The following is a 27,156-nucleotide window of genomic DNA, read 5'->3' as shown; positions in this document are numbered from 1 at the left end:
CTCCAGTCTTGTTACACAGACAAACCACTCTGGTTGCACGATAGGACAGGTTTTCTTTTTATTCCCAAGTTACATTCTAGACATTTTTTTTTCTTGAGAAGCTGCAGGTCGTTGATTTTTCATAGTCCTCTTCTTCCTCCCAATTTGTTTGATAAACACAATGCAGCAGCAAAGGCAGCCATGGAAATGCCTGATGCTATTTGTCAGTTACCTCCTAGTGCGAGAAAGCCAGCAGGAGTATAAATGCACAAAAGAATGCTTTTAAAAGAAGAGTAATTTTCTTAAATATTGAGAAGTGATTATCTTAAGATAATACTTGCAATCAGCACCCAGCATGTGCGGCAGCCACATTCTGGAAGACAAAATTGGATACTTCAAAGAGTTCAGCATAAAGCAGACGGTTGGGGTACTGCAGTTCTCCTACACGAAGTTATTAAAAGACAAATCCTGTATGCTACTGAAGCTCAAGCTGAGGCGTTCCAAAATCACACAGTTCTTATATAGAACAGAAAATACTAAGATCTGCATGTTGCTATTTGAAATTTAAGCTGTGGTCACCAAACCCATCCATATTAATTAGTGTGTATCTTAAGAGATGCTTTTTTGCAGATCAGCTTGGAAAGTAGAACACTTTCAGAGGCATAGAAATGACTAAGATGCATGAAAGTAGAATAAAATAAACTAAGGAAGAAATGAATGAGAGAGATGGAGGAAAGACCAGAATAAAGTACTGCAATAATTAGAATTTTTATTTGTAGAAGAAAAAATCAAAACATATTGCAATGGAATTATGGTTGTGGTTATGAAATAGATACTGGAAGAACATGTGAAAGCTACTGAGTTGCTGATCATAGAATCATAGAATCATTTAGGTTGGAAAAGACCCTTGGGTTCATTGAGTCCAACCATCAACTCCACTCTACAAAGTTCTCCCCTACATCATATCCCCCAACACCACATCTAAACAACTCTTAAACACATCCAGGGATGGTGACTCCACCACCTCCCTGAGCAGCCTATTCCAGTTTCTGACCACTCTTTCTGTGAAGAATTTTTTCCTAATGTCCAGCCTAAACCTACCCTGCTGCAGCTTGAAGCCATTCCCTCTTGTTCTATCGCTAATTACCTGTGAGAAGAGACCAGCACCAACCTCTCTACAATGTCCTTTCAAGTAGTTGTAGAGAGCGATGAGGTCTCCCCTTGGCCTCCTCTTCCTCAAACTCAACAGTCCCAGCTCCTTCAATCGCTCCTCATAAGATTTATTCTCCAGGCCCTTCACCAGCTTCGTTGCCCTCCTCTGCACTCGCTCCAGCACCTCGAGATCTCTCTCGTATTGAGGTGCCCAGAACTGGACACAGTGCTCAAGGTGTGGCCTCACCAGTGCTGAGTACAGGGGGACAATCACCTCCCTCCTTCTGCTGGTCACACTAGTTCTAATACAAGCCAGGATGCCATTGGCCCTCTTGGCCACCCGGGCACACTGCTGGCTCATGTTCAGCCGCTTGTCACTTAGAACCCCCAGGGCCTTTTCTGCCAGGCAGCTCTCCAGCCACACTGCCCCAAGCCTGTAGCAATGCATGGGGTTGTTGTGGCCCAAGTGCAGGACCTGGCACTTGGCCTTGTTGAAGCTCATACCGTTAGCATTGGCCCATCGGTCCAATCTATCCAAGTCTCTCTGTAGAGCCTCCCTATCCTCATGCAGATCAACACTCCCGCTTAGCGTCGTGTCATCTGCAAACTTGCTGATGATACACTCTATGTCCTTATCAAGATCATCAATAAAGATGTTAAACAGAAATGGTCCAAACACTGAGCCCTGAGGGACACCACTTGTGACCGGCTGCCAGCTGGATTTAACTCCATTGACCACCACCCTTTGGGACCGTCCGTCCAGCCAGCGCTTGATCCAGCAGATCGTATACTCATCCAGGCCATGAGCAGCCAGTTTTTCCATGAGAATTCTATGGGGAACAGTGTCAAATGCTTTTCGAAAGTCTAGGTAGACAACGTCCACAGCCTTTCCCTCGTCCAATAATCGGGTCATCTTGTCATAGAAGGAGATCAGGTTTGTCAGGCAGGTCCTGCCTTTCCTAAACCCATGCTGACTGGGCCTGATCCCCTGCTTGTCCATTATACGACTTGTAATGGCACTCAAGATGGTCTGCTCCATGACCTTCCCTGCTACTGAGGTCAGACTGACAGGTCTATAGCTTCCTGGATCCTCCTTTCTGCCTTTCTTGTAGATGGGCGCTACATTTGCTACCCTCCAGTCCATTGGGACCTCGCCAGTTAGCCATGACTTCAGGTAAATCATGGAAAGTGGCTTGGCTTTCAGCACTCTTGGATGTAACGCATCTGGTCCCATAGACTTGTGCACATCCAAGCAGGTCACTGATCACTTCCTCTTTCATTGTGATGACCTCGTCCAGCTTCCCCTCCCCGTCTCCTAGCTCACGAGGCTGGGTGCCCAGGGAACAGCTAGTTCCACTGCTAAAGACTGAGGCAAAGTAGGCATTGAGCAACTCAGCCTTTTCCTCATCCTTTGTGACTATGTTTCCCTCTGCATCCAATAAGGGAGGGAGATTTTCCCTAATCCTTCTTTTCTTGTTAATGAATTTATGGAAACATTTTTTGTTATCCTTAACAGCTGTAGCCAGGTTGAGCTCTAGCTGCGCTTTGGCTCTCTTAATTTTCTCCCTGCGTAGCTTCACTACATCTTTATAGTCTCCATGAGAGACCCGCCCCCTCTTCCAAAGGTCATAAACTCTCCTTTTGTTCTTGAGGTCCAGCCAAAGGTCCCTATTAAGCCAGGCTGGTCTCCTTCCCTGCCGACTTGTTTTTTGGCACACGGGGACAGCCTGCTCCTGTACCTTTAAGACTTCTCTCTTGAAGTATGTCCAGCCTTCCCGAGCTCCTGTATCCTTCAGGGCAGCCTCCCAAGGGATTTTGATGAAGTACTCTTTATTAGTCTAGTTCCAGCAATGGTCAGCACTGTAAGTACAGAGATGATCCCTATACTGATCACCTCTGGCAGTCAGTTTTTAATGGAATTTAGGGTACGGTATTATTCCTGAGATTGCTATTTACTTCTTACAGTAGAACTCAAGGTGGAACAGTATCCCCAAGGCTGCACTTTTTCTGTGCTCAAAAACTAGATTAACTGTTTCTAGCTACTCTAGCACTATCGGTGCTATTTATTATTACAGAAACATAAACTTAGGTTTCATTCATTTAAAATTCTGAACCTCTCAACATTTTGTCCCCTCTTTTCATAACACACATTCTTTTCATGCTCTGATTTTGAATGGAAGCTATCAAAAAATTTTAAATTGCCTGAAACATTTCCATTTTTATATGCTGTTGTAGATTTTTGTTAGAAAAAAATAGACAAAGTGAATCTCAACCATTAATTTATCAAAAGGTGTTACTTTTGGTGGAAGGGATGGTGGTGGAAGCACTGTGCTGAATGCAGATTGCTAGGGGGGAATAAACGTGCTTCACACAGAGCCCACTGGAAATTAACCTCATATGCTATTCAGATTAGATGAATAGCATGGCTGGAGATTGCTTATTTTGTCATTATAAAATTAATACAGATTTTAAAATAAAGATTATGCTCTGGAATTAATATGACAGTTTATGATTGCTCAAATGAAGTGAAACACATTGGCACTTCATTTACTATGCAAAAATTGCATATTTTCTTATAAGTGGAGCTCTTTTAAGAAAATAATAACCTTCATCATGACAGTGAACAGGAACAATTTCATTTATTTCTAAATAAATAGATGATAAGTATTTAGCTTTTTCCTAAAGTTATTGTCTCTTTTCCAGTTGATTTTTTTTAAAATGTTCATACCATATTCTTCTGTCATCTGACCACAGGACCAGCAGGGAAGTAAGTAGCTACTTCTCTGGAGTAACTGCTTCTTCATATAAGGTGCAGTGATGCTGCAGATCGAGTTTTGATCCAGTCTCTTCTTGGTCTCCCAGCACTAGCATTAGTTGGTCTTTGCTCTGCCTGGTCTATATTTTAACTCTTGCTTTATGAGACATTTCCAGAGTTCATCTTACCACAGTTATCAGAAGAAAAAAAATAATAAATCTCTACCACAATGACAGAAATGAGGGGATAAACAAATATGTATTACTTCAGAAGCAATGCCAGGTTTAGCATTCCTTGCTATCCATCTACTTAATGATCTACCAATTCATATGTGGTACTGCAGTACAATTATTTTTTTTTATGACACCATAGCTATTTGTATGGTTATATGGTGAAAATCAAGAAAGTGATCCACTGAAAATTATCCCCCCCATGTTTCTCCTCCCTTTTTTTCCCTACACCAAAATTTTTAGTCAGATCAATTCTCAGTCCAGCTCCACATGTGACCGCATGAAACACTTGTACCGGCACACAAAAAAGAATAGCAGTGAATGAAGAGGTGAGATCTCCATTGAAACTTCTACCATAGCCAAGGAGCTTCTTTCTTTCACCATGGTAAAATCTGCTGTCTTAGTTGTACGAGAAAGCTTCTCATATCTAATACTATCAGACTACAGTCTTTCTAGTTGAAAGTTCAGATACTAGAAACCAGAACTTAAAATAAATTAAAAAAAAAGAAAAAAGGTGCCATTTCAGAATGCAGAGTCGTGTAATAACCATGTTGACCTCTGCTTCTCTATTGATATAATCATACTCTTTTTACAAATACAGTAAGTATAATTTTGAGCTATTTTTAAATTTCCTAACTTATTTATTTACATTTCCAACCTGTTCGTGAGTCATAATTTCAGTAAGTATATATCTAAATTACTGTTTACATTAAATACATATCTCTCTAGGAAAAAGGAACAGTTCTTACCTAGAAAGTGCTGTCATGCAGTTAAGTGGATAAATTAACAGTAAACTGTGGAATAGCATTTTTAGATCTAAAATAAATGTGTAATTTTAATTAAAAATCCTTAAGTATGTTGGGTAAAGAGCCTCTCTCAGAGAAGTAAAACCATTGTTCTTACCTGACCTCTGTGATAATATTCAAGATGGTACTGAATAAAAATTTGAACTAGGAGTAATAAATCATTTTTCTTTTTTTTCCCTTCCGTACATATCCAGTTTGTAACAAATTAAAGACTCAGCAAAGACTATAGAGCTTGAATACACAGTAACAATTAGACATTTGGCTTTGTCATCTGAGTAAAAAAAATCTATTTATTGATTAGCCTGAGTCTTGTATTTTAGGCAGTATTACCATTCTATTCACTCAGATGCCAGTTGTTTCCAGCCATACGTTGGATGATCTGTTATTATTCAGAACTGGTGTGTCCTAAGGACAGCAAAGTGCACCCGTGTTTTTTTCTTAGCTGTAACGTGACAAGCATTAGATGCCAGAATTTAGCAACTCCAATAACAAAAACGGCCTCCTACTTGCAGCAGGGGTCCTATTGCCAAGTGATTCTATCAGTAGGTCTCTCAGCTTCTGTCACATTCAGCCTATTGGTTGTTTGGTTTGTAAATACAAACACTGCCACAAATGCAGAACATTTTCAATCTAAACAGGGATAAAGTATGACAGATGGATGTAGAACACAGATGGAAGGAGGGAGTAGAAAGTCTTCATTGCCACAATCCATATCATACTTATTACGAAGAAAAAAATAGCTCTATTTCTGCAGCACCCATACAATAATTTTTGAGGTTGGAACTCTCATAAATTAGGTGCTGATGAATTGCTCAGCAACTTCTGCCCTTTAGGCAGCCAACTGTCCCACTGTCCCTATTTTTCACCTTTTGTTTTTTTTTTTCACCCATGACAATCAGTTCTAAATATCCCAGACATCATCATCTTTTCATTCACCAAACAAAGATTCACGTGTGTATGCGTTTTATGGTCTCCATGACCTTTCAAGTGGTTTAAAAGTTTAGTTTACTTCTATGGTGATGTTATTTGGCTTATTCCAACTTTGCAAGTTTACCAAGGTCATTCAATAAGATCTTAAGTGCTCTAAGTTCTTTATTTCCTTAGCATCAAAGAAGAAAACATGGTAAAGTAAATAACTCTTTTTTTAGGAAAGAAGAAATGGAAGTGAAAAAAGACATATGGACAACAGGTGTTAACCCCTTCCATACAGTAGCTACCAGGTGTCATGTGTGTATAGCAAGGCCTAGGTAAGGAATCTCTTTCCAAATAGCTTATATGCAAGGCTCCAGTACTTCAAGTTGCCAGTTAGTCAAAGCATTTATGATATATTATACATCATACACACAAAGAACCATGTAGCCTTTCTGATACTACTGTTTTCAGTATTTTGCTTCCTCCTGAGACTGAAAAAAAGGATTTCTTTACCTTGATAAAATGAAAAAAGAAAAAAAAAGCCCACCTCTTACAATTTTCTAGAAGTCACATTGCGTAACACCATGCATCACGTAGCCATAGAGATGAGATGAAACTGCATTTTTCTGTGTAACTGGAAACCACAGCAATGTACCTGCTATGAAGGTGAGATGCCACTTAGAGCATAATCTAACATATTTGAAGAAAAATCCTATCAAACGGTTTAATAATACTGCCTTATATTGCAAATGGAAAAGCGAAGTAGGGAGGGAAAATGTTACACCCCAATATTTCTGGAACAGCAATTAATGTTTTTCAGCTCCTGGCCATATGGCTGTTTCACAGACTATCTTTAGACATTCTATCTGGGTGTTTCTGACAGTATAGTAGTAGCACACCATCTATCTAGCTCTGTATTTTAACTCCCTAAATGTAAATCAAAAAGCACACACACACATACACTCAGCTAAGATTAATCATACAAAATTTTAGGTAAAATATTTTTCATCACTGTTAGAAACAGAAATAGTCATTACCATGTCAGTGTTGCAGCCTCTTCCTGTGCAACTTTACTGATACTCCTTAGAAACTTCCATTGGTCTGGCAATAATCCCATTTAAACCAAGTTATTCGCTATTTAGAGTGCATAAAAGTGACAGAATGTGGCTCATTCTTACTACTATGATCCAATAATATATGTTTCTGAAGTACCACATGTTGCAAAAGCATACTCAATTAAAAACATTAGGTATGACATAACATTATAGAACGCCCTTTCAGAATCTGACAATTTTTTATAACCTGTAAAGATCTGCACAAGTAGGAAGCAATTTCTTGTAGATACTGGAATAATTGCTGGCAGTTTTAATTTGTTCCAGAATATAATACAGTAACACTATCAGATGTACATTTGCATTGCAATAGTATAGAAAAATCACTGCAGAAGGAAGACTAGACTGACTTGAGCTACAGTAAGCAGTATGATGATTTGTTGTCACGCTTGTCATCACAAGTTCAGTCTCATAATAGCTACATAAGTGTATTTTGCTTTGAAGCACAGAACATTTTTGAAAGCTACTGCACAACATTTTTATCTTCTTTTCTTAATAAAGCCCCTTTCCCTGTTCAAAAGGAATATCCTGAATTACTGCTGTCCCAATATGTTTCTATTCAAGCTTATCTAACTCAACAGTACAAAGCTTTCATAACAAATAGAAAAGAAATACAGTATATACTTATATGCATTTTTGTGTATGAATACTTACAAGAACAAACCCATATATATATTTAATATGTGTGTGTGTATATACACACACCCCCATATATATAAAGCTTTCATGGTATAAACAAAGCAGTTAGCAAAGCTTACTCACGAAGTGGGATTGAATCATAAAACATTCAACAGATCCAGGCTGTTCTCCCCATTTTCTGCAAAACAATTATTGCCAGATATAATGAACACTCTCTTCAAAGACCGATAAGGATTACATCTAAATGATTTTAGATCTTCAGAAATTCTAAAGCACGTATGAAAATGATAATGTCAGCAAGTAGCATTTGTTGAGATTTATTAAAATTATTTTGAAATATATCCAAGTTCATGCCCAACTTGGTTTTAGAAGCAAGTAATGATTAAAGAGCTTTGCTTGGAAAACTTGACAAAAGGGGAGACTTGTACAAAGGATGAGAGAAAGCATTACATCAGCATAGGTCATTCTTTTCTTTTTTGTTAAATCTCCATCCATTACGCTGCATTTTCTGTTTCAGCTATACCCAAGGGTTGGATAGGTGAAAAACAAGACATAAGGATAAAAGCAAAACATTTCCAATTCTAAAAGCCTTTTTATTGGTCTGTTGGTTGGGTTTTTTTGCGGGGGGGGGGGGGGAGGATTCAGTGTAGTTGATGGGTTTTAAGCCAAATCAATTTCTGCAATTATTTATTTTAGTCAGAGCTCAATCTGTTGTTACTGCTTTGATTAACTTTTTTATGCACCATTTAGTCAGTCAAAGATTTACAAAGTACTGCAGAAAATATGAAAGAAATCCTAAAATTTTCTGGAAATGGAATTGTTAGAGCAGAGTTTATAAATCTACAGAAATCTATGAAGTTTCACCTATTGCCAACCATAATTATAACTGTGAAATTCTGAAGGAGGGAAGACAAAACTATAGTAAAACTTTCTATTTGCGAGCATTTATGACATTGTACTAATTGAGGGGCTGATTCACCACCATGTATAACCTGGAATGTTAACAGTATCTTCGGAAAATGTATATAAAATTCTACAGAATTATTCATACAGTTACAGGGACTATCAAAATGGCAAGGAAAAGGACAGTGATACTTTTTTTTTTTTTACATTTAGGGTTAAATACTCTTATCAATGACCATAAAGAAACAAATGATCAACCAAACGAAAACCCATGGGACCAAATAGAAAATTGTGCTAACTAGATACCTAAGTTTTTCCTTCATATTATTCTTACTGTAGATAATACAGAAGTTGAAGTTTGCAACAATTTATCACTTTCCCCAAAACATAAGCATGAATCCAATCATATGTACAGCTCAAGGGTGAAGGAAAAGAGAATGTGCTGAAATTTTGGGAAGAAGCCCAATACTGATAAAGGGAAGGACAAGTGAATATGAAAATGCCTATGAAAACGGCATTGTTTACAGTGTAGAAAGAAAAGGGCAGATGAGAGAATTTGGTAGAAAAATCCTACTATTTATCCCTCAGCACAAGTACCTTTATATTCAGTCTGCTGATATTCTACTCAGATTTTTCCTAATCAGATTAGCAAAAACATAAAAGCATCTTGAAAACAATTGTAGAGATATCCGCTTGTTTGTATCTCTCTCTGGCCTGTGGAAGTGCTTCTCTTCCCTCACCACACAAAAGTGCTGTGATCGACATTGATCATCTTAACAAACCTTCTAACTACACAAAATAATCACATATTCCCTAAATAACACAATGGTATATTAACTATTTTTTCCTAAGTCTTGTTACAAGAGTGTAATATTTGTATTTGCTATGCCCTGGCTAACTATTTTAACATATGTAGCATTTCTGTAGTTCTCCCCACAATCAGAAACAATTGGAAGAAGTATACAAAACGTTAACAGTTTTGAGGAAAAACGCATTTGTTAACATGATGTCATCCTATGATAATGTCACATCATAAAAGATGTGGTCTCCTTCAGTAACACTTCCCAGTTTAAAATAAATGGATACATAGAATATCCATTCAAATAAATGAATATATTTATCTTCAAGCAAGTTAAATGACAATCATCTCCTTTCCTGTTTATACTTCCATTATTTCATTTGAAGGTAAAAATAAACTCAGAGCTGATTTCTCAAAGCCACACAATTTCTAACCAATGCTGCTATTCAGGATGTTTGTTTATTATTGTTATGTCTGTTATTTTCCTGTTTATTATTATGTCTATTATAATATTTTCTGATATTGCAGAGCTCCATTTATTTCGTGTAAAGAAGTAAGTTCCTTCATACCTTCCCAAGTGGAGGCAGCTATGCAAGTCAGTATTTTTTACTCTAAATGAAGCCTGAAAACGTGGCCTTAAAAATTGAACACAAGAAGCCTCAGAAGCTCAGAACGTACCTTTCACTTTTCAGATATGATCCATTACAACACAAACATATGTTTTTTCCTTCTTTCTTTCAGGAGTTCTTCTGAATAGTCCCTTTGCCTAAATTCTAGAAATCAGAATGGTTCAGAATCTGCGTAAGTTAAGTCTTATCCCACGTAGACAAACAATATAATACGAAAAGATGGAAATATAATTACTGGCGTTCATTTGCTAAAGCTATCATTTTCTTTTATATTTCTGCAGCTGGTTTAACTTTGATTGCTTCTGTGCTTTCTCCCAGTATATCCTCTGCATGATGATTTGTCCAAGCTCTGATGAACATTCCCTATTTAACTGATACATTTGTTTTTATCTCAGAGGTTTTTAACAATTTATAGACATTTTCTTTTCAAGGTAAGTTGCACTTTAAAAGTATATGTATATAGAAGAAGAATAAAGAAGGGGAGAAAGGTATCTGCATAACACCTGACCAAGTGCTTCCTCAGAAAAAATCAGTGGCTTGATCCATTACGGTATGCAGAGGACTTAACTTTCCTCCCTTTTTCTCCACTCTTTTGGACTCTTTATTTTTAATTTAAGATGAAATTTTGAATTTTTAAAGTATAATGTAGTTTTACTTTATTAGTATTTTATTTACTACAGTTTCTTCTTGCTTTTTGATAATCATTCATCTTTGACAGCGCATACAAATAAACATCATTACTGTTTCAATTATTTGTTTATTTTCTGCTATTTCTTGCTAAGTTTTTGGTTGTTTTTATTTTGCTTTCATTAGTGTATGTTCAAATGCATACTGATTGATTTCTTGTGAGGACAGTTTCTGTGGTCCTCACATCAGATATTTATTTTATATCTGCTGTGAGATATTAATTTTATTGCATTAAATGCTTCTGCTGTGTTCACATGGGACAGTTACTATGCATGCAGTTAAAGAATGCATCAGTGCCAATATATCTCTATCCAAAAGAAGGCTCCTTCAAGAAAAGTAAAAGATCTGACAGTCTATTGGATTTTTATGAAGGGGAAAAATGGAAGAGGGGGGGACATCAGGCTTATTAACTTGGAGCAAAAACTCTTAGCTGTCAAAGGATAATCCTGAGATGCTTGCCATGTCATAATTAAACACAACATGGGCTGATAAAATGCAGAAAACCTACCTAAACTCCCTGCTGTACAGTGAATTTCTGCCTAGACATTGAAGACTATTTTGAATTCTCTGCAGCTTGCAAACTGTACTGAACAGTTGTCAGACTTCTGCATAATGCACTTCAGTCAAGACTTGAGAAGTAAGAAGCTCATTTGTAAGTATTTTGCAGGAGATGCTTTCCTGACAGGAATGAAATCTTAAGTGGTAATCTGTGCTTTTATAGTGTTTTATTATAAACTATATCAAAACATACTTTTAAGAAAAAAAGATGAAACAACCTTCAGAAGAAGAAACACTGGTTCATCCTCACTTAATAGGCTGATCATTAGTAATTCTTTTTTTAAAAAATCCAAACTTGATGCTACAGATCAGTGTTATGTAATTAACATTCTAATCTTGTTACCAGAAAATACCGTTATTTTGATGCAAGCTTTATTCTTCCCCAACATTTGATGGGGAATATATTTGTAAGAATTACGACTCGACTCTTTTGTGTTTTGACAATCACTGTTTGTTTCTTTGCTAGTAAGACTCTAGACAGAAAACCTGGTAAAAATCTGCAGCCACTCAGGTACTTAACTTAGATCACAATCCATTCTTTGCTTGATAATCTTTTGCCTTACAATGCAGTACGTTCTATTTCTACACTTTGTACCAATTCTATGATAAGTATAACACTACACATAAATCCTTTTTTAGTCACATAAACCTTGAAATACGTTTTGTGATGGATTTGATATTTTTTTCATTTAAGACTGCCATGTGAAGAAACAGGACAGGAAATGACTGTGACAAGAACACTGTATAGCGGTGTGCAATTTCAAAGCACCATGTGTCGTGTACAGACAACAAATATGTAGCAAGTACGCTTGGCTTTTTGAAGCAAGGCTCGCTTCAAAAAATGTTTCTTACAAAAGAGGCTACTGCAATATTCAGTGAAGTATGTAATCTCTGAACAACTACAAACAATGGTGCATGCAAAGGTTAATATTCATAGGTGTGCGTGAGATACCTGTATATAGAAAATACTTCACAAATACTTACGGCAAATGCTATAAAGCCCAAGAAGCCAAGTAAAGCGTTTATCTCAATAGGAAAGTAAGATTCACTGTTGTTCTGATACAGTGCAACTCCACTGGAGCAACAGCCATTTTTGCCACCCATGAATTTGGCTGCAACCCAATCAAACGGATGGTGTTGAAGGTTACAAAAGGAAAAGACTACTGTAGGCTTCAATTTACATAAATTTGGGTGGTTTACTCCTGAGTTTGTCTATCTGCTTTAATGCTGTTCAGTAATGCATATGCAATAAGAACATACTTTCTTTACATACTTTATGTGGTCTCAATGGTCTATTTCTGTGTATATTTCAGTACATAAAAGTACCAATCTTCCACATAATAATCCTTCCAAGGTAACAAGTTACACAAAGACAATGCCTATTAACACAATCTCAAGCATAACTGTCATTTAAATCCATAAATATGAAGGGAGGAAATGTGTAATATCCCACACTGAGAACGAAAGCATGGTCTGCACATGTCTTGGCCACAAAGGCAGGTTTCAGGAACCGCATTCCTCTGCTACATAGGAATATATTTTAGAAATATTCTAGTGTTTAAAACTTCTTAGTGTGTAGTCATCTATGATATCAGATATAAACTCCAATTTATGGACATCACATAAACTCCTGTTTGAAATACTATTTTAAAATCAGAACATGCAGTGCTGTGTCAATTGGAGTGCCAAAAAGTAACTGATTTTCTTGAAAGAAATATATTGTTTGATTTCAACAGTCAGTTTATTTGGCATACAGTTCATACATTCATTCCATTAATCGTCAAGTATGCTAGCTAAAGATTAACACCACCTCATGCTGGCATTCGACTGCGTAAACTTGATAGTTACTCTTTCGCATTTTGCATTTGCAGGAAGCAATCAAAAAAAACAAGTCTAAAATCGTTCATTTCTGTTCCTTAAAATGTACTGGAAGCAAGGCCAAAACTATTTAGGTTTCCCATTTAACTTCTGAAGACCTGAAAACTAAGTATGAATTTGAACGTGACCGATAGCATGTAAGAGATCTTCATGCTTTGAGGGCTGCTGCTGTTCAGCAGTGATCTTTGTTTCAGTGCTCATGAAGCACTTGACAGGGATTTGCTGTTTGTTCACCTGTGCACGCAGCTTCTCTGTAGTTCAGACTGCTACATTTCATTATGAAAAATTAAATACACCTTAAGGACATTCCTGATTTACTTTACTATATCTGCAGTGGCTGGATATCCCACAGAAACTACACACAAGTATTAAGAGGAAGGATGATGCTGATGATGATGAAGGGTAAAAGGATACGCTTTCTACGAATGTTATGTTACTCTGAAAAGATTTGGGAATCCCTTCCTGCAAAATTAAGTTAAAGCCCAGAGATTAATGGACTCAAGACACATTTGCAGTATATTCAACTATTTAAAAAATACTCCCGCATGCAGCAACAACACCAAATACAAATCTGGCTACATTCCATGTGCAAGTCCCAAGGAAATGTATTCTTGGGAAACCCTCTCAGCTGCATTTTACAAACCCAATCCCAGGCCGAAGGGCCATTGTTCTAGCCATTGTTCTAGCTTCCAGAAGCTATCACTAACAATGTTGAATTTAATCGTTGTGCCAATCCATTTACCCACCTAGAAAACAAGGATAACAATTCTGAGTGGGGTTTTCCTGAGTATGTAAGTGATTGAAAAAAATCAATGGGACTTGTTCTCTTAAGTCACTTAAGACCAGATATTAATGGTATTTATGTGTCTGGAGATCAAGACAGACACCTGATGGGACTTTCATAACACCTACCTCCCACTGAAAGCTCATCCTCTTATCTTGCTTATACAGGCTATTAGAAAGTTTAATTAATGAGTGATTGAAGTGCTTTGTATAGTGTTTCATGATCCTTAGGAGAGATGCACGTAGCCTGAAAGCATTTTTATTCAGTCCTCTGGAATGATAAGTCAAGGACTTAAGAATACTGGTGATTAATTTATCAGGAAATGAAACAGACCCTGGTAACTCTTTCCCTGCAAGCATTCCAACAGTCCTTGCATTATAGAAACAAGTAGTATCTCCTCTATTCTCCTTTCTAGAAGCATGAGGACTTTAATAGTTTTCAACAAGCAGTAACAGGAAACACAATCTTTAGATTTCTTCAGATATTTCACATCAACTCCTATCATGCCCATTATGCTGGATTCTAATATTCACATAAGGTTCAGTAAATAAAACTACAAAAGTTAATTATAATATGGAAGCATGGCAAGTTAGAATATAGTCCATACAATGAGACATAATGTCATGAATAGTTATATTATCCACATAGAGTCTGGAATGCATGGCTAAAGCACCCAGTCCAACATACAAAAACGCCTAACGATAATATGTAGATTCCTTAGTCACATATTTCAAAAATGTGTGTCAGTGGAAGCAATTAATTTCCTATCTAGCAAAAAGATAAAGGGAAGATAAACCTACACGTTAAGCCTGGAGTTTTACTACCTGATGCAACCTATGTTACAACTCTTCAAACAAAATACAATAATTGTCTTAAAGTTGAAAGATTCCCATGATTTCAAATAGTAATAAATATTGAAAGGTGAAAAAACTTAAGTATTTTTAAAATTGTATATCAGAGTAGGATTTATCTTCGAAGACTCCTTTACTGGTTCTTCAGAAAACATTTTAAATTATAGCATGTACACTAGATAGTTAGATTTCCTTGCTCATTTAAGGAAGTTTGTCAACAAAGTTACAGGCTGCACATAATGAGACTGACAAAAAATGTGTACTATCAGCATTAGTGCACAATGTACTCTCAGTGCGAGACACAACTTTCCTGCTGTGGGGCAGAGCCATTCTCCTTTCCATTTGATAAATAAATACTTTGATACAGTCCTTCTCACGATACATAAACATTACATAGGGACTCCTTGTGAAGCTGCGGTTCCGTTAAGGGACATTGGATATTTTTAGAATTCTGCCTCTTAATGCGGGAAGGACACGTGGTATTTCAGGAGGAAATTTCCAAGGTAGTTTGAAACAAAAAAAAACAACCCCCCAAAAAAAAAAAACCCTTATCTGGCCTTCACGATAATACAAAGACACATGTGCATTAATGGAAGCAATAATTTTTTTACAGTGTAGGAAGTCCTTTTACACAAGTTACAATCTGCTTATTTGCATTTAATTGTATAAAAATCTTGCACTTAACAAAATATGGTTCTTCAAAAATGGCCAGTCTTTCAGGAATTTGATAAAGCAATACACGAAATTATTTCAGACACTTTCATCTATGGTGTAGTTGATAAAGAACTAACTTGGCACACTATATGCAAGCCAAACCAGTTCTGCTTCAGATATAAAACAACTTACCAAAGGACAACTGCCTGTTCAATTCAATAAAGATAATTTAGACTTACAGAGTAAAAGGAGTATAGATACTTATATACTTTATGTATTTAATTTACAGTAAGACTACTAGTCAAAATAAGAGCAAAGGTACATTCCAGTTAACTCCTTCCTCTCTGACAAAACCCACTTAAACACGTTTTACTTTTTTCCATTTGAGTCTTCTGGAACAGAGCACGTGCTCGAGTTCTGTGTAGTGAGGAAGCCCAGTGTTTGTCTCATGGTGCACATGTATGCATTTCCTTCAGAATGAAACGTGCATCCCAGGAGAGAATGTAAATACAAGGCTCTTGAGGATACGATTTTGGTGAATCAACAGGCCATCTGATATGTTCCTTTGCCCTACAACAGGATGAAATATAGTGTCTTTTTGAGTAAGTAAATGACTGACCTCGTTTCTTCATTTATACTAACCAAGCCTTACTATTTTCATCCTCAAGCCTCTGCTGTCCTTAAGACATGTATTTTGTGCAAATAAGGTGTTAAAGAAACCCCAAACATTAAAAATGGTTTAAAAAAATAAATCTAAAGTTTAATAACTCTTAGCCAGACCTTCAAATACAGCAAGGCAAAAATATTGATTTCTCCTTGTAAGTCAGAAAAAGTAGCAGTAATCTCCATAACGAAAAGTTATGCAAATACTCCCATGCATGGAAGCAAGGGTTCTGAAAACAAGGAGTAAAACGGCACACCAACAATGTAAGTCCGAAGTAGGGATGAAGGATGAATTCAGAGAGGGATAAAAGGTGACTTTGTTCCAGCTTCCCTGATTCTCACTTTTTTGTTAATGATACCAAAAATAAATACCTGCAGTTTTACCAAATATGATTAGCATGTGATTAACTCTTGATTCTGTAGATGTTTGCTGTAGAACTGGTATGACCTAAACAAAAAAGTGATGCATTTTCTCCACCTATCAAAACTGAATAGTGATGTAGTAGTACAATTGTATTATAGCCTTCCTGTAATCTATTGTGATGTATGAATTCTTCGTAACGTTTCATGCGTATTCATTCACAAACAGCATTAAATATAGAACAGAGTTAAATATAGAATATAGGAGACAGGTTTATTGTGTTACTTTGAAAGCGTTCCCCTCCGCCATAATGCTACAGCCAACAACCTGATTTTAACAGCTTGAATTGCTCTTTAATATTAGGGTGGCTTTTTTGAAACAGACTTGTGATTAAGTATCTATTAAGCCTGCATATTGTGCCCCTCAACACTAACCCCTTCTGGAACCTCCAGTTCCATATGTGTAGAACACGTTGTCTAGATGGTCTTTACTTGCAGACAAAGAATAGAATAGTACTGTTGTTTTCCAAGTCCTGAAACCACTGTGATTTTCATTAAAAGGACTATTTAATCTTAATTCTGATATCATCCTAGACACCTCAGGAAAGGTTCACTACGAACAGAAAAACAGCCTTACCATTTCTGTGGACATCTTGACAAAAGAACAGGCTATAGAGTATATTAGCAGGTACATAATTTAAAAATTAGTTTTATTTACAGCTTCAGATAGCAACATTTGATCAACTACTATCAGCTTTTTGAAAGAACCTGTTTTCACACTTGTCTAGCAAAACACTGATGTTTTATTTAAAAAATAGTAAAATGGACTGCAAAACTTGTTTCAGAAAAAAAATAAAATTCTTTTAGAGCTTGAAACTACATTGCCACCTGCTGTCTCTAACAAAAATCAGGAGACAGGTCTGGCTGGGCTGCAGAATAATAGAAATCTCATAATATGGGAAATCCATTGTGAAGCAGAGTATGAGATAAAAATTTTGAAATTGTGAAGAATTATTTAGTGCCTGCTCTCCCTTTCTTTCGCTTGGCCATGATTGGTCCAGAAAAAGAAGACATGAGTAAACAAGAAGGGAATTACCAGTGAAGACTGCATAGTTAACCATGCTCTGCTCATCATAAAACATTCTCTTGCAGCTCTTATCACATAGTGACCAGATACACACAGCTGGGATGAAATAACAGATAAGAGATTCACGAAAGTGAAAAGCTGCTTATTACAGACACAATGTTTTGAAAGAGACTGTGGATACTGCAAGCTGAGTAGGAAGACGCAAATGCTTCAGACTTCTGCATCTCCTTTAGCAAAGAGGTGACAGTCTACAGGAAACTAGGATTTAATCTCTCTGTGGTAACGGTACATTTCAATGAATTAAGTTTTGGGAGAAGGAGGATGGTGAAAGAAACGGGACAAGGTTACGGGTTTTTTAATGCCTTTGAGTATTTTTGAAGGAACTAACAGAACGTAAGTTAACTGGTATATAAACACTGTTAAATTAATTAGAAGGGATTATGAATACCAACAGAGACCCCACACAAGAAAAAAAGAAAAGAAAACGTACAACGAAAGGTTAGAAATATGCATACAAACTCACTCAAGTATCTGCAGAAAAAATCCCAAACCACTAGTACTCCATTAAATTAAAAAAAAAAAAAAAACATTAATTAAAATGGTACAGCTTAAAGCTGTATTTCTGGGACCAGGTTAGTAGTAAAAGAAAGTAAGAAGTTGCTGTATGGAACACTACAAAAACTGCTATTCTTGGACAGTAGATAAGGAGACACATGGTGCCTGTTTGAAAGGTTTTCATCCAAATGAAACAGATGATGCCCTTCCTGATGTGTAAGAACCCATTTTCAATGTTGTTGTGTGAAAGCATTGTTCAGCAGACTTTGATAAGCATGCGTTCTTTTGGTTTTGTCTCACTTTTACCAAATTTTTATTCCTGGACTTAATGATCATCCTACAATGTATCAGCTAGACAAATTCATGTTCAGAGGTTATTCCGACATCCCAGAGAGATTCAGAGAGTAAGAGATTCAGTGACATCGATATAAGGCAGCCAAAAATGGCAGCAGTTACCAACAACATAGCTTGTATGTTCTGTGCTTCAGAGGATTTCACATGGAGTGCATTACTGAGAAAAACCTCCAGATTTTTTCTTTTCCTCCCTTGTTCTCATCCCTAAATGAAAGTTTCAAAGACTCGTTAGCTGATGTATTAATCAATAAAACCCACATAAATAGCTGCGAAGCAATATTTGAAAAAAAGTATTTTTGCCTGATGACTTTTTAATTTTATATAAAGACAAACAAAGCAGTTAAGATAATATGGCAGAGAGCAGATTTTGTATATACATTAAATTCAGCCTCATTGTCTGTTTCTCTATTATTGCTTATTTGTTTTCTTTTGTAGTATCAAAAAGGCAGAACTATTACTGTCAGCCGGAGGGAGCACTACAGGATCTGCCCCTGTGTGTATGGTACCTTTGGCCAGACAAAATTAACTACATCTAGAAGCAACACTATTCAAGACAAGTCTTAAGGTCTTAATGTCCTTTGAAATTAAGGATTTCGGTAGGCATCTGGCTTTAAGCATAAGCTTAAATGCCATTCTGAATAGTAAAAGAAATAAACGGGCTCTGAAGCATTTTATTGAATCTGACTATAGTCTTTAACTCAGCCAAATCCTCCTTACGTAAGTCAAAGATATTTTTCCTAAAAATGAGGCAAGACGTGGATTCACATAATTTGCAAGTTTACATGTCCTGTTATTCAGTAAGCTATACCTCCAAAACAACAGACTGGACGGTGCTTGACATTCAGCTCCTAAAACGCTTCTCAATAACATCACAAATGGAGGACGAACGCCCACCACCACCTACGGCAGGGTTTGGGGAACCCACCAAACACAGAGACGACCGCAACTTCCGCAGGACCGTCATGCAGAAACCACTTAAATAGCCCAAAGTAAAGCAAGCCCAACAGAGTCTACTGAAGACAACTACCCGCTAAAGACAGCAGAAGTTAAGGATAAAAAACGTCCTGCGAGGAGACGACCCTCACCCGGCGCCCCGAGCAGCAGCCGCCCGGAGATGTTCCACGCCGGGGACCGCGCCCCCCGCCGCCTCCGCCCGCACAGGGAGCGGTGGGGCCGGGCAGGCTGTTCCGGCCGGCTCTTCCCCTCCTCAGCTGTCCTCCGCTTTCCATCTCTCCTCCCCGGACGAAGTTCAGGGGCCGCCGCTCCCCACGCAGCGCCCGGAACCCCGGGGGGCGGGCGAAGCCCCTCACAGCCTGATCAGGCTGCCCGCCATTTCTTCCCCGCATCTTTAGCGGAAACGCGGCCGGTCCGGAGGCCTCAGAGCCGGGCCCCCGCTTCCCGTCCCTCCCTGGCGCCGGAGGGGCGAGGGGAATCCCCTGTAATCCCCCGTCACGGCTCTGCACCCCCGGCGAGGCCTCCGGCAGCAGCGGAGGGGCTTTGTGCTGAACCTCCCGTGCCTGGGACTCCATCCCCCACAACGCCTCGCTGCGGCCCACCCCGCAGTGTGCCGGGAGTCCATTGGCAAAGCCACCGCTCCCGCCTCCTTGTGCGGGGACGGCAACCTGCGTACACAGAGACCGAGCGGGCGGGGGATGAGCGCCGCGCCCGTCCCTCTCCTCAGCCGCGCCGAGCCATGAATCTGGGGTAAGGAGGGACCGGAGAAAGGGACTCGCTGGGCTCTAGCGACAGCCGCCCCCACCGGCTGGGACGCGGCCCTGCCCGGGCCCCTGACGGCCCGGGAGCCTGCCCGGCCTCCCCCTGCGCCGCGGCTCTGAGGGGAGTTAAGGCGCTTAGTGCCTCGCGGGCGAGGCGCGGTACCGGGAGCCATCGGGGTGACCGAGCCGAGGCGAGCAGCGTTCGGTCCCGCCAGCCAGGGGAGCCCCCCCAGCGGCGCGGGGGGGAACGGTGTCCATCTGCCGGCTCCTGGGTGACCGCTCCAGAGCCCCAACCCCAGCCCCGCCGCCGGCCTGCATCGCCTTCTGCCCCGCCGCCTCCCTGCCCCGGCCTGCCGGCACAACAGCAGAATAGGTGCTGGGCTCGGCTAAGCTGCCCTGTGCTGCTGGAGCGTCTAGAATTACAGTTTCGGGCATTTCTGTGCGGCCGTGTTAATTAGGAAGCTTTAGATGTGTTAAAGCGTTATTTTGAACATCAATCTTCATATTAGATTTTCTCAGTGCATGGAAGAAGGAGAAGTGTTTGGGTACTTTACACTCATACACCTAAACACTGCCAACTTTTTTTTTTTTTTTTCCTTTTTTTAAACGCTTACATGGAATTGGCTAGGTTGGAAGGGACCTTTCAGATCATCGAGTCCAATCATCAACCCAACACTGCCAAAACTACCACTAAACCACATCCCTCAGCACCACATCTAACCATCTTTTAAGTATCTCTGGGGATGGCGATTCCGCCGGTTCCCTGGGCAGCCTGTTCCAATGTTTGATAATCCTTTCAGTGAAGAAATTTTTCCTAATATCCACTGTGGGCTCTTTTGTATGGAAGCACAATTAAAGCTTTTCAGAATACAGCCCCTGTCTGTGATCAGCACTAGCCTTCAGGGAGACCCGTTTTAGCATTTTTTGTAGCACAAACTTTATATTGTTGGATTATTAAATTTTTGAGGCAGGCGTATTGCTATGTATGACAATATGCATAGAAATATACATGGCACACAACAATATACATGGCACCTTCAGCGTGAAGATTTACTTTGTAACATGCAAATCCAAATTTTCAAGCATCAATAATAAAAATATATCCTCTTCAAGACCTGTTGATTTCTTAGTATTAAGTAACTTCTCATCAATGTAGAAAGCTTGGGATATGAAAGGCCATCTGTGGACCAACATTAAATATAGTGTTATAATTAAGTACAATTGTCCTTGGTATTAATATAAAAACCTTACCATTATCAGATTACTTAATAACTCAGATTCCCCCCTCTCTCTCTCATTTTGCAGTGATGGACTGAAGCTTGAAACTGAAGTGCTGGATGGAAAGCCTAGGATAATTTTAGCTGCTACCGGTATTTTTTTAATCATTCATCTCAAGTAATCTTTAAAGCTTCTTGAAGTTAAACCTAAGATCCAAGCAACATGAAGCACAGCTTTACTGAAATATTTTCCAGATTAGGAAGAATATTTGTGCATTGTAATTTACAAGTCCTCTTACCAGCTCGATACTGAACAGTAGGTTGATAATGAACTTCTGAATAGTCTGTCCATCGGTGAACAGTTGGCAAATAGCCTCGACTCTTTACAGCTTGTCTCTCTATTAATAAAAAAAAAAAAGTTAAGTACTATTATATATCGACTGGCATAACTTGATAATTTCTGTAACTTTGTAGCACCTTACTTAACAAGCAAAAAGAAGCCTCATAACTCTGCTTAATTTACACAGAATTATATCATTACAGTCACATTTCTGACTTCAAAGCAGCTTTAATATTTGACAGCTGACGTTTATAATTTTCAATAATCAGTTTATTTAGGCCAGATCTCATTGCTGCCACCTGAGATAATTATTAACATATACCAGAAAAGTCTAAGTATTAATAAAGTCTGTTTTTGTGATTTGTCAGACATACGTTTCTATACAAGCACGAGTCCGCTTTCCCTAACCGTTCTACATAGCAGTCAGGATACAGAAATTATCTGTTTAACGCCTTCTAAACTGTATTTCATTTTCTGCATTTACCAGACAGCTCTCGAATGAGGTGTTCTGGGGTATTTTGAGTCAGTAAGGAATACCAGTCTACTGGAAACAAAATCTTGTCAAACCTCTGAAACAGCAATGGTACAGCTTTCACTTTTTACAACTATAGTTGTCAACATTGGCTGGGTAGGGCCAGTGTCCATTCGAGAGTGCTCCAAGATAAAGCATTATCTTTGACTTTGAACTAGCCTTGAACAAGCAGTCTTCTCCAGGAATTAACGTGTTTATACAACTGCTATAAGCAGTGCTTCCTTGGATTGAATTGTGTCAAAAATTGCATCAAATTATACTACTTCTGAATTTCAGCGTTCTGCACTGTCAAATACCGCTCACAGTCTTTGGGGCTTCTGTAGTAGCTTAAACTGCTACTCGAGATAAATAGGGTTTTTTCTCTCTTACACAGAAAAAAAACCCCAAAAAACCCATAGCAGCACTTTGGAGTTACACATTATGTGATGGCAAAGACCCTATTTATGTTTCTTTCTCCTTTCCACAGAGAAGCTGGGTTTAGCATAGCACATAGAATCCCACTTTATTTAATTTATGAATAGCCAGAAAGAAGTCAAGAGGTTACTTTTACCTACTCAGATGAGTGTTGAGAACCCAGTGATAAACACAGCCGGAGGACACCTTTACGACTGGAATGTAATCAAGATGGTTCAGGCTTTAATGCTTGTCTCTGCAGGACAACAATTCAGTGTACTCCCAAGTTTTAAAGTGTTCATCTAGGTTGCAAACTATTAATAGTGTGGTTTTGCAGACTTCAAGAACAGTTAGTGTTCTCCAGTGTCTTTAATTGATAATGCAAAAAAAAAACAGTATAGGTGCTACCAAGTGAAAAGTGTGCAACAACCACTGCCAGAGCAGTAATTGCATAGTGCAGCTGAAGAAGCCTTGTTTCCAACAGGTATATTCCACTAAAATATCATCCCTACTGTTTTCTCCCCCTTTTCCATTAGCCATAGGTACAGGATTTCTTGTGCTGAGTACTGCATCCCCTCTATTAATCAATATTATAATTCTTTATTAATAAGTATTAAACAGTACTTAATGTTATTTTTGAGACCACTGCACCTCTATGCATCCTGTAGGATTTGGGTTAAAAAACTGAAGAGTATTTCAGGGCATAGGTAAGAGGCACAATAATGGATGGTGTGATTACACAAGTCTTGTTTCTTTAGGCTGTCAGCAATAGAGAGATAACATCGTGTAGTAAGATGGGGCTGGATACAGGGACTATTCTAGAAGGATGTGACAGAAAGTAAACTGAAAAATCACAATAAATAAACAATTAGAAATAGGCCATTACCACAGGGCTCTCTGAGAAAGAGAATGAATATCAGAGGAGGATCAGACTGGCACAATAATTTTATTAGATCTACCTAAAACTGGAAATAGTTACTGGAATATATTTGATTTTTTCCAACATACTTCTGAAGTGTGTATACTGAAATAAAATTTAAAAAAAGTAAAACAACACAGTTGGGGCAGATGTTATGGGGAAAGTACTTTCCCCCTGCCTTACAGTTTACTAATTTCTCAAGATTGTTTTTCAGGAGGAAGTTATTATTAAATACTTCTCTCATATGTTTGTGTTTGTTTTCCAAAAGATAAATCAAAGCCTGCAACGAAGGTAAGTGGAAATGTGACTTTTTTGGTTAGAGCACACAAATTAACTAGTTAATTTGTTAACATAGAAATTTGAAAACACATTTGAACTGTCTAGATTCTGTAATCGATGATATTTATGAAAGATAAATATGTATGTATGGGTCCTTTCCAACTTGAGATATTCTATGATTCTGATTTCTCAGGTTCATAATAGCTGTTAAAAAGGATGGATTTAAAGTTCTATGACTACTTTTACTTTTGCAAAAGGCTTTAGTTTACTTTCCCATGAAGTTACAGCAGCACAGGGAATCATCTAAATCAGAACTTTCAGAGATTAAAAGGATTCTGGTAAAATAGGGATCTGAAGCGCGTTTAAGTTCTTGTTCAGTGGGACAGGTTGTCTCTTTGAATAAACTGGAATGCACTGGGTTGGGGAAGGAAAGAAAGCAGAAAAAGGTCTCAGTACATGGGAGATAATTACAAGTATACACCAGGGACCTTGAAAATGATAAAACTTTAGTACAGAATGGAAAAATCAAGATTGAAATAATACTGGCTGTATATTGAAAGCATCCTGTTTGAAGCCTGGCTTCAGAGACACTAAAGAAAATCAGAAATAATGTTTATTAATTCTTTTAAATGTTATACTACATGAAGTTATTTTTTTATACTGTCATTTTTAAATAATCAAATTTAGGTGCTGTATTCTCTTCCAAGGAATTCCTAGTACTTATGAAGATATTTCATTAGTTTATACTGAGTTAGTTTCTATTGATGTAACAGAGAAGAAAAATGACACTTATTTTACTTGTTCCTTCAATCTTGTTTTTGTTTGTTACCCATGCAGATTTATTTCCTTATTTAATATATGGTGAAATCTTATTGCTTTAACAGATGGGTAACAAAGCCAGAGCACCTAAACAGGCATTGAGAATAAGGCACACTGGGCATGTTCTGAGGTCAACACAAAACGCTTGTATCAAGCAGGAAAACTTAACAAAACCAAGGAGTGAATCAAGCTTATCAATGACAAAAGGCGAAAAACTGCAAGTTACTAAACACTCCTCACATGAAGCCGCAGCTAAGGATCACTCTTTGATTTTCCAAAGAGATAGCACAAACAGATATCCTGATTCAGAGAATCCTAATGTTATTAAAAAAAGTAAACAGAAACCTCAAAACCCACGTGTATCAGCCGAAGACCTAAGAAGTTTGGTGTGTTTAACACAAGAACAGCTTCAGCAGATTTTGATGACTGTAAAAGAAGGAACTAGAAGTATCTCTGAGAGTCATAATGAAAGCCAAGAGGAAATGGGTAAGATACCAGTAGTTTAATAAGTTAGATTCATGGAAACAGAGGAAAATGTTAAAGCTTAACTTTGAGTTCATAATTTAAGTTTATTTTCAGATTGCAGAGATGTTGGTCTTATGTTTCGTGGTCTCAGACAAAATACATTTTGCTATTATGGATGTGAAATTGCCTGTTACTGTTAAGGAACCAAGCATTTCATAATTTTAACAGTAAAAACTAAGGATTGCTTGTTAGTATTCCAGTACCTTGAAGAGCAAAACAGCAAGCAGTTCCATCAATATTCCATGCAAAAAAGGAACCATTTTACATTGAGGGTAAAAAACCATAGAACTGCACTGTACCATTACCATTAGGAGTTTGAAAAAAAGCAATGCCTCAAAGAGATCGGCCTTTCTGGTTTTGTGAAGAGTGTAGGTCTTGCTATGTGTCGCAAGAGCAGTAGTGCCGTTTTCCTCTGGCCTGAAGATGTGCATGTATCTTTTTGCATGAATAGTTGAGTGGTTTGGTTTGGGTTTGTTTTTTTTTTTTTTTTTTTTTTTTTCCAATTCTTCCACTTAGAGACATAAAAGCTAATGTGTGTCTGTTTGTATTACATCCTTACTCCTGTTTGTGGACCTGTGGAGGTGGTCATCATTTTGCCACCAAGAACAAGACACACTGCAATGAAGTAATTAGTCCCAAAGTCCAAGGTCTTAGCCAAGAATAGTGTTTACTGTAAGTCTAACATTCTAAAAATGCCCCGTGACATTGTAACTTAATGTGCCTTAACCATACAAGCAGGGCCGAAAACAGTTTTGTTAAATAGTGGGGAATTTGCGAGTTTCGGCTGTTCTTAAAGTGTTTACTCAATGCTGAGGAAAGTTTAGTGGTCATATATGTATTTATGTATATTTTTATATATTATATTCTACCATAGCTACTAACGAGGCATCAGAGGAAAACATCATAGTGTTGCTCCAAAAAGCTTGTGAAGTTTCACCTGTTCCAGAGGAAGCTAACTCTGATTCAAGCAGGAAACAAGAAACATATCCGCAGCCAGGACAGAAAGTTGTGTACGTAGATCTATTTTATTATCTACAAAAATTGTATCTCCAATAAAGATTTGTATTGTAATTCTTAATCATAGTAAGAATCTTTATAAATAACAATTAAGAAGTTGCCTTTAAAATTAACAGATTAGCTTTTTAGATGAAATTATTTCTTTCCTCTCTTTTTCTCTAGAAAGGATTCGTGGAAACCTGGTGACATGTTTAGTACCTTGGGTGAAAGAGAAGGGAAGAAAGCCTTAATAGAATTTAGAAAGACCCAATGGAAGAAGGAATTAGGTACTTATGATATACAGAATATATGTCTGATCAATTTATTACACTCAGGATGCCAAGAAACTGTGCGTTCCTTATGCTCTTTTAAATTCGCTTATATCAGTGCATTTGCTACAAATTGGAAACTATAGAATTTTTTTTAGTCTCCAAGACAGATTAAGATTCTTGAATTCCAAAATTGTACACAAAGATTATCTATAACTTATTGCAAAAACACTTCTTAACCAAATAAATAACATCACAAATAAATATATTCAGTTGTGCTTCATATTTTAGGAGTTACTTGTCACCAATTTTGCCACATTCGGCCAGTAGTTGATAGCCGTTATCGTTAACAAATTCACTTGTTTTTTAATGGGAAAAGCATCACCCTCATCTGTAAACGTGACTGGATATATCAAATTGCAATTTGAACTTGAAACAGTTTGCACTCCTGCATCATCACCAACCAAGGGGAATCTCTGTAGAAAAATAAAAATGTTTAACGCAGTAGTAAATTCTAGCAAATTAAGCTTTTTACAGTCCACATGCAGGAGTGCCGTGTTTTGTTTTCAACTTGGGTGTGACCAGCTGGTTTCAGGGTTTGATTCTGCATTGTCAGTAGCTCCCACATACAGCTCCATTGGTTTTAATAATATTACGGTAGTCCCAGACTGGTATAATAAAATGGAGAGAATTTATATATGTGGTTATTTCTGTGAGTTTTCCCTCTTCCCCCGGGACACTGTTAAGACTTCAGTGTTTTGTAGTCTTCTCAGAGATTCACCAATTACCTCTACATCTCTGGGCA

General features: G+C 37.9%; 1 protein-coding gene across 1 annotated transcript in view; it reads left to right on the top strand.

The window, feature by feature from the left end:
- The first annotated feature begins 15,885 nt into the window (after positions 1-15,885).
- Positions 15,886-27,156, top strand: part of CCDC66 (coiled-coil domain containing 66) — a 30,006-nt gene continuing 18,735 nt past the window's right edge. The window contains exons 1-6 of the mRNA XM_063348294.1: positions 15,886-20,051; positions 21,368-21,432; positions 23,732-23,754; positions 24,627-25,047; positions 25,961-26,096; positions 26,266-26,369. Coding sequence (XP_063204364.1) covers positions 19,462-20,051; positions 21,368-21,432; positions 23,732-23,754; positions 24,627-25,047; positions 25,961-26,096; positions 26,266-26,369 — 1,339 coding nt within the window. The 5' untranslated portion in view covers positions 15,886-19,461. The remainder of the gene's footprint in view (positions 20,052-21,367; positions 21,433-23,731; positions 23,755-24,626; positions 25,048-25,960; positions 26,097-26,265; positions 26,370-27,156) is intronic.

Source organism: Chroicocephalus ridibundus, chromosome 10 (assembly GCF_963924245.1).
Source record: "Chroicocephalus ridibundus chromosome 10, bChrRid1.1, whole genome shotgun sequence".
Lineage (NCBI taxonomy): Eukaryota > Metazoa > Chordata > Aves > Charadriiformes > Laridae > Chroicocephalus > Chroicocephalus ridibundus.
The sequence above is the reverse complement of the archived record's forward strand: the minus strand, read 5'-3'. Positions and strand labels throughout refer to the sequence as shown.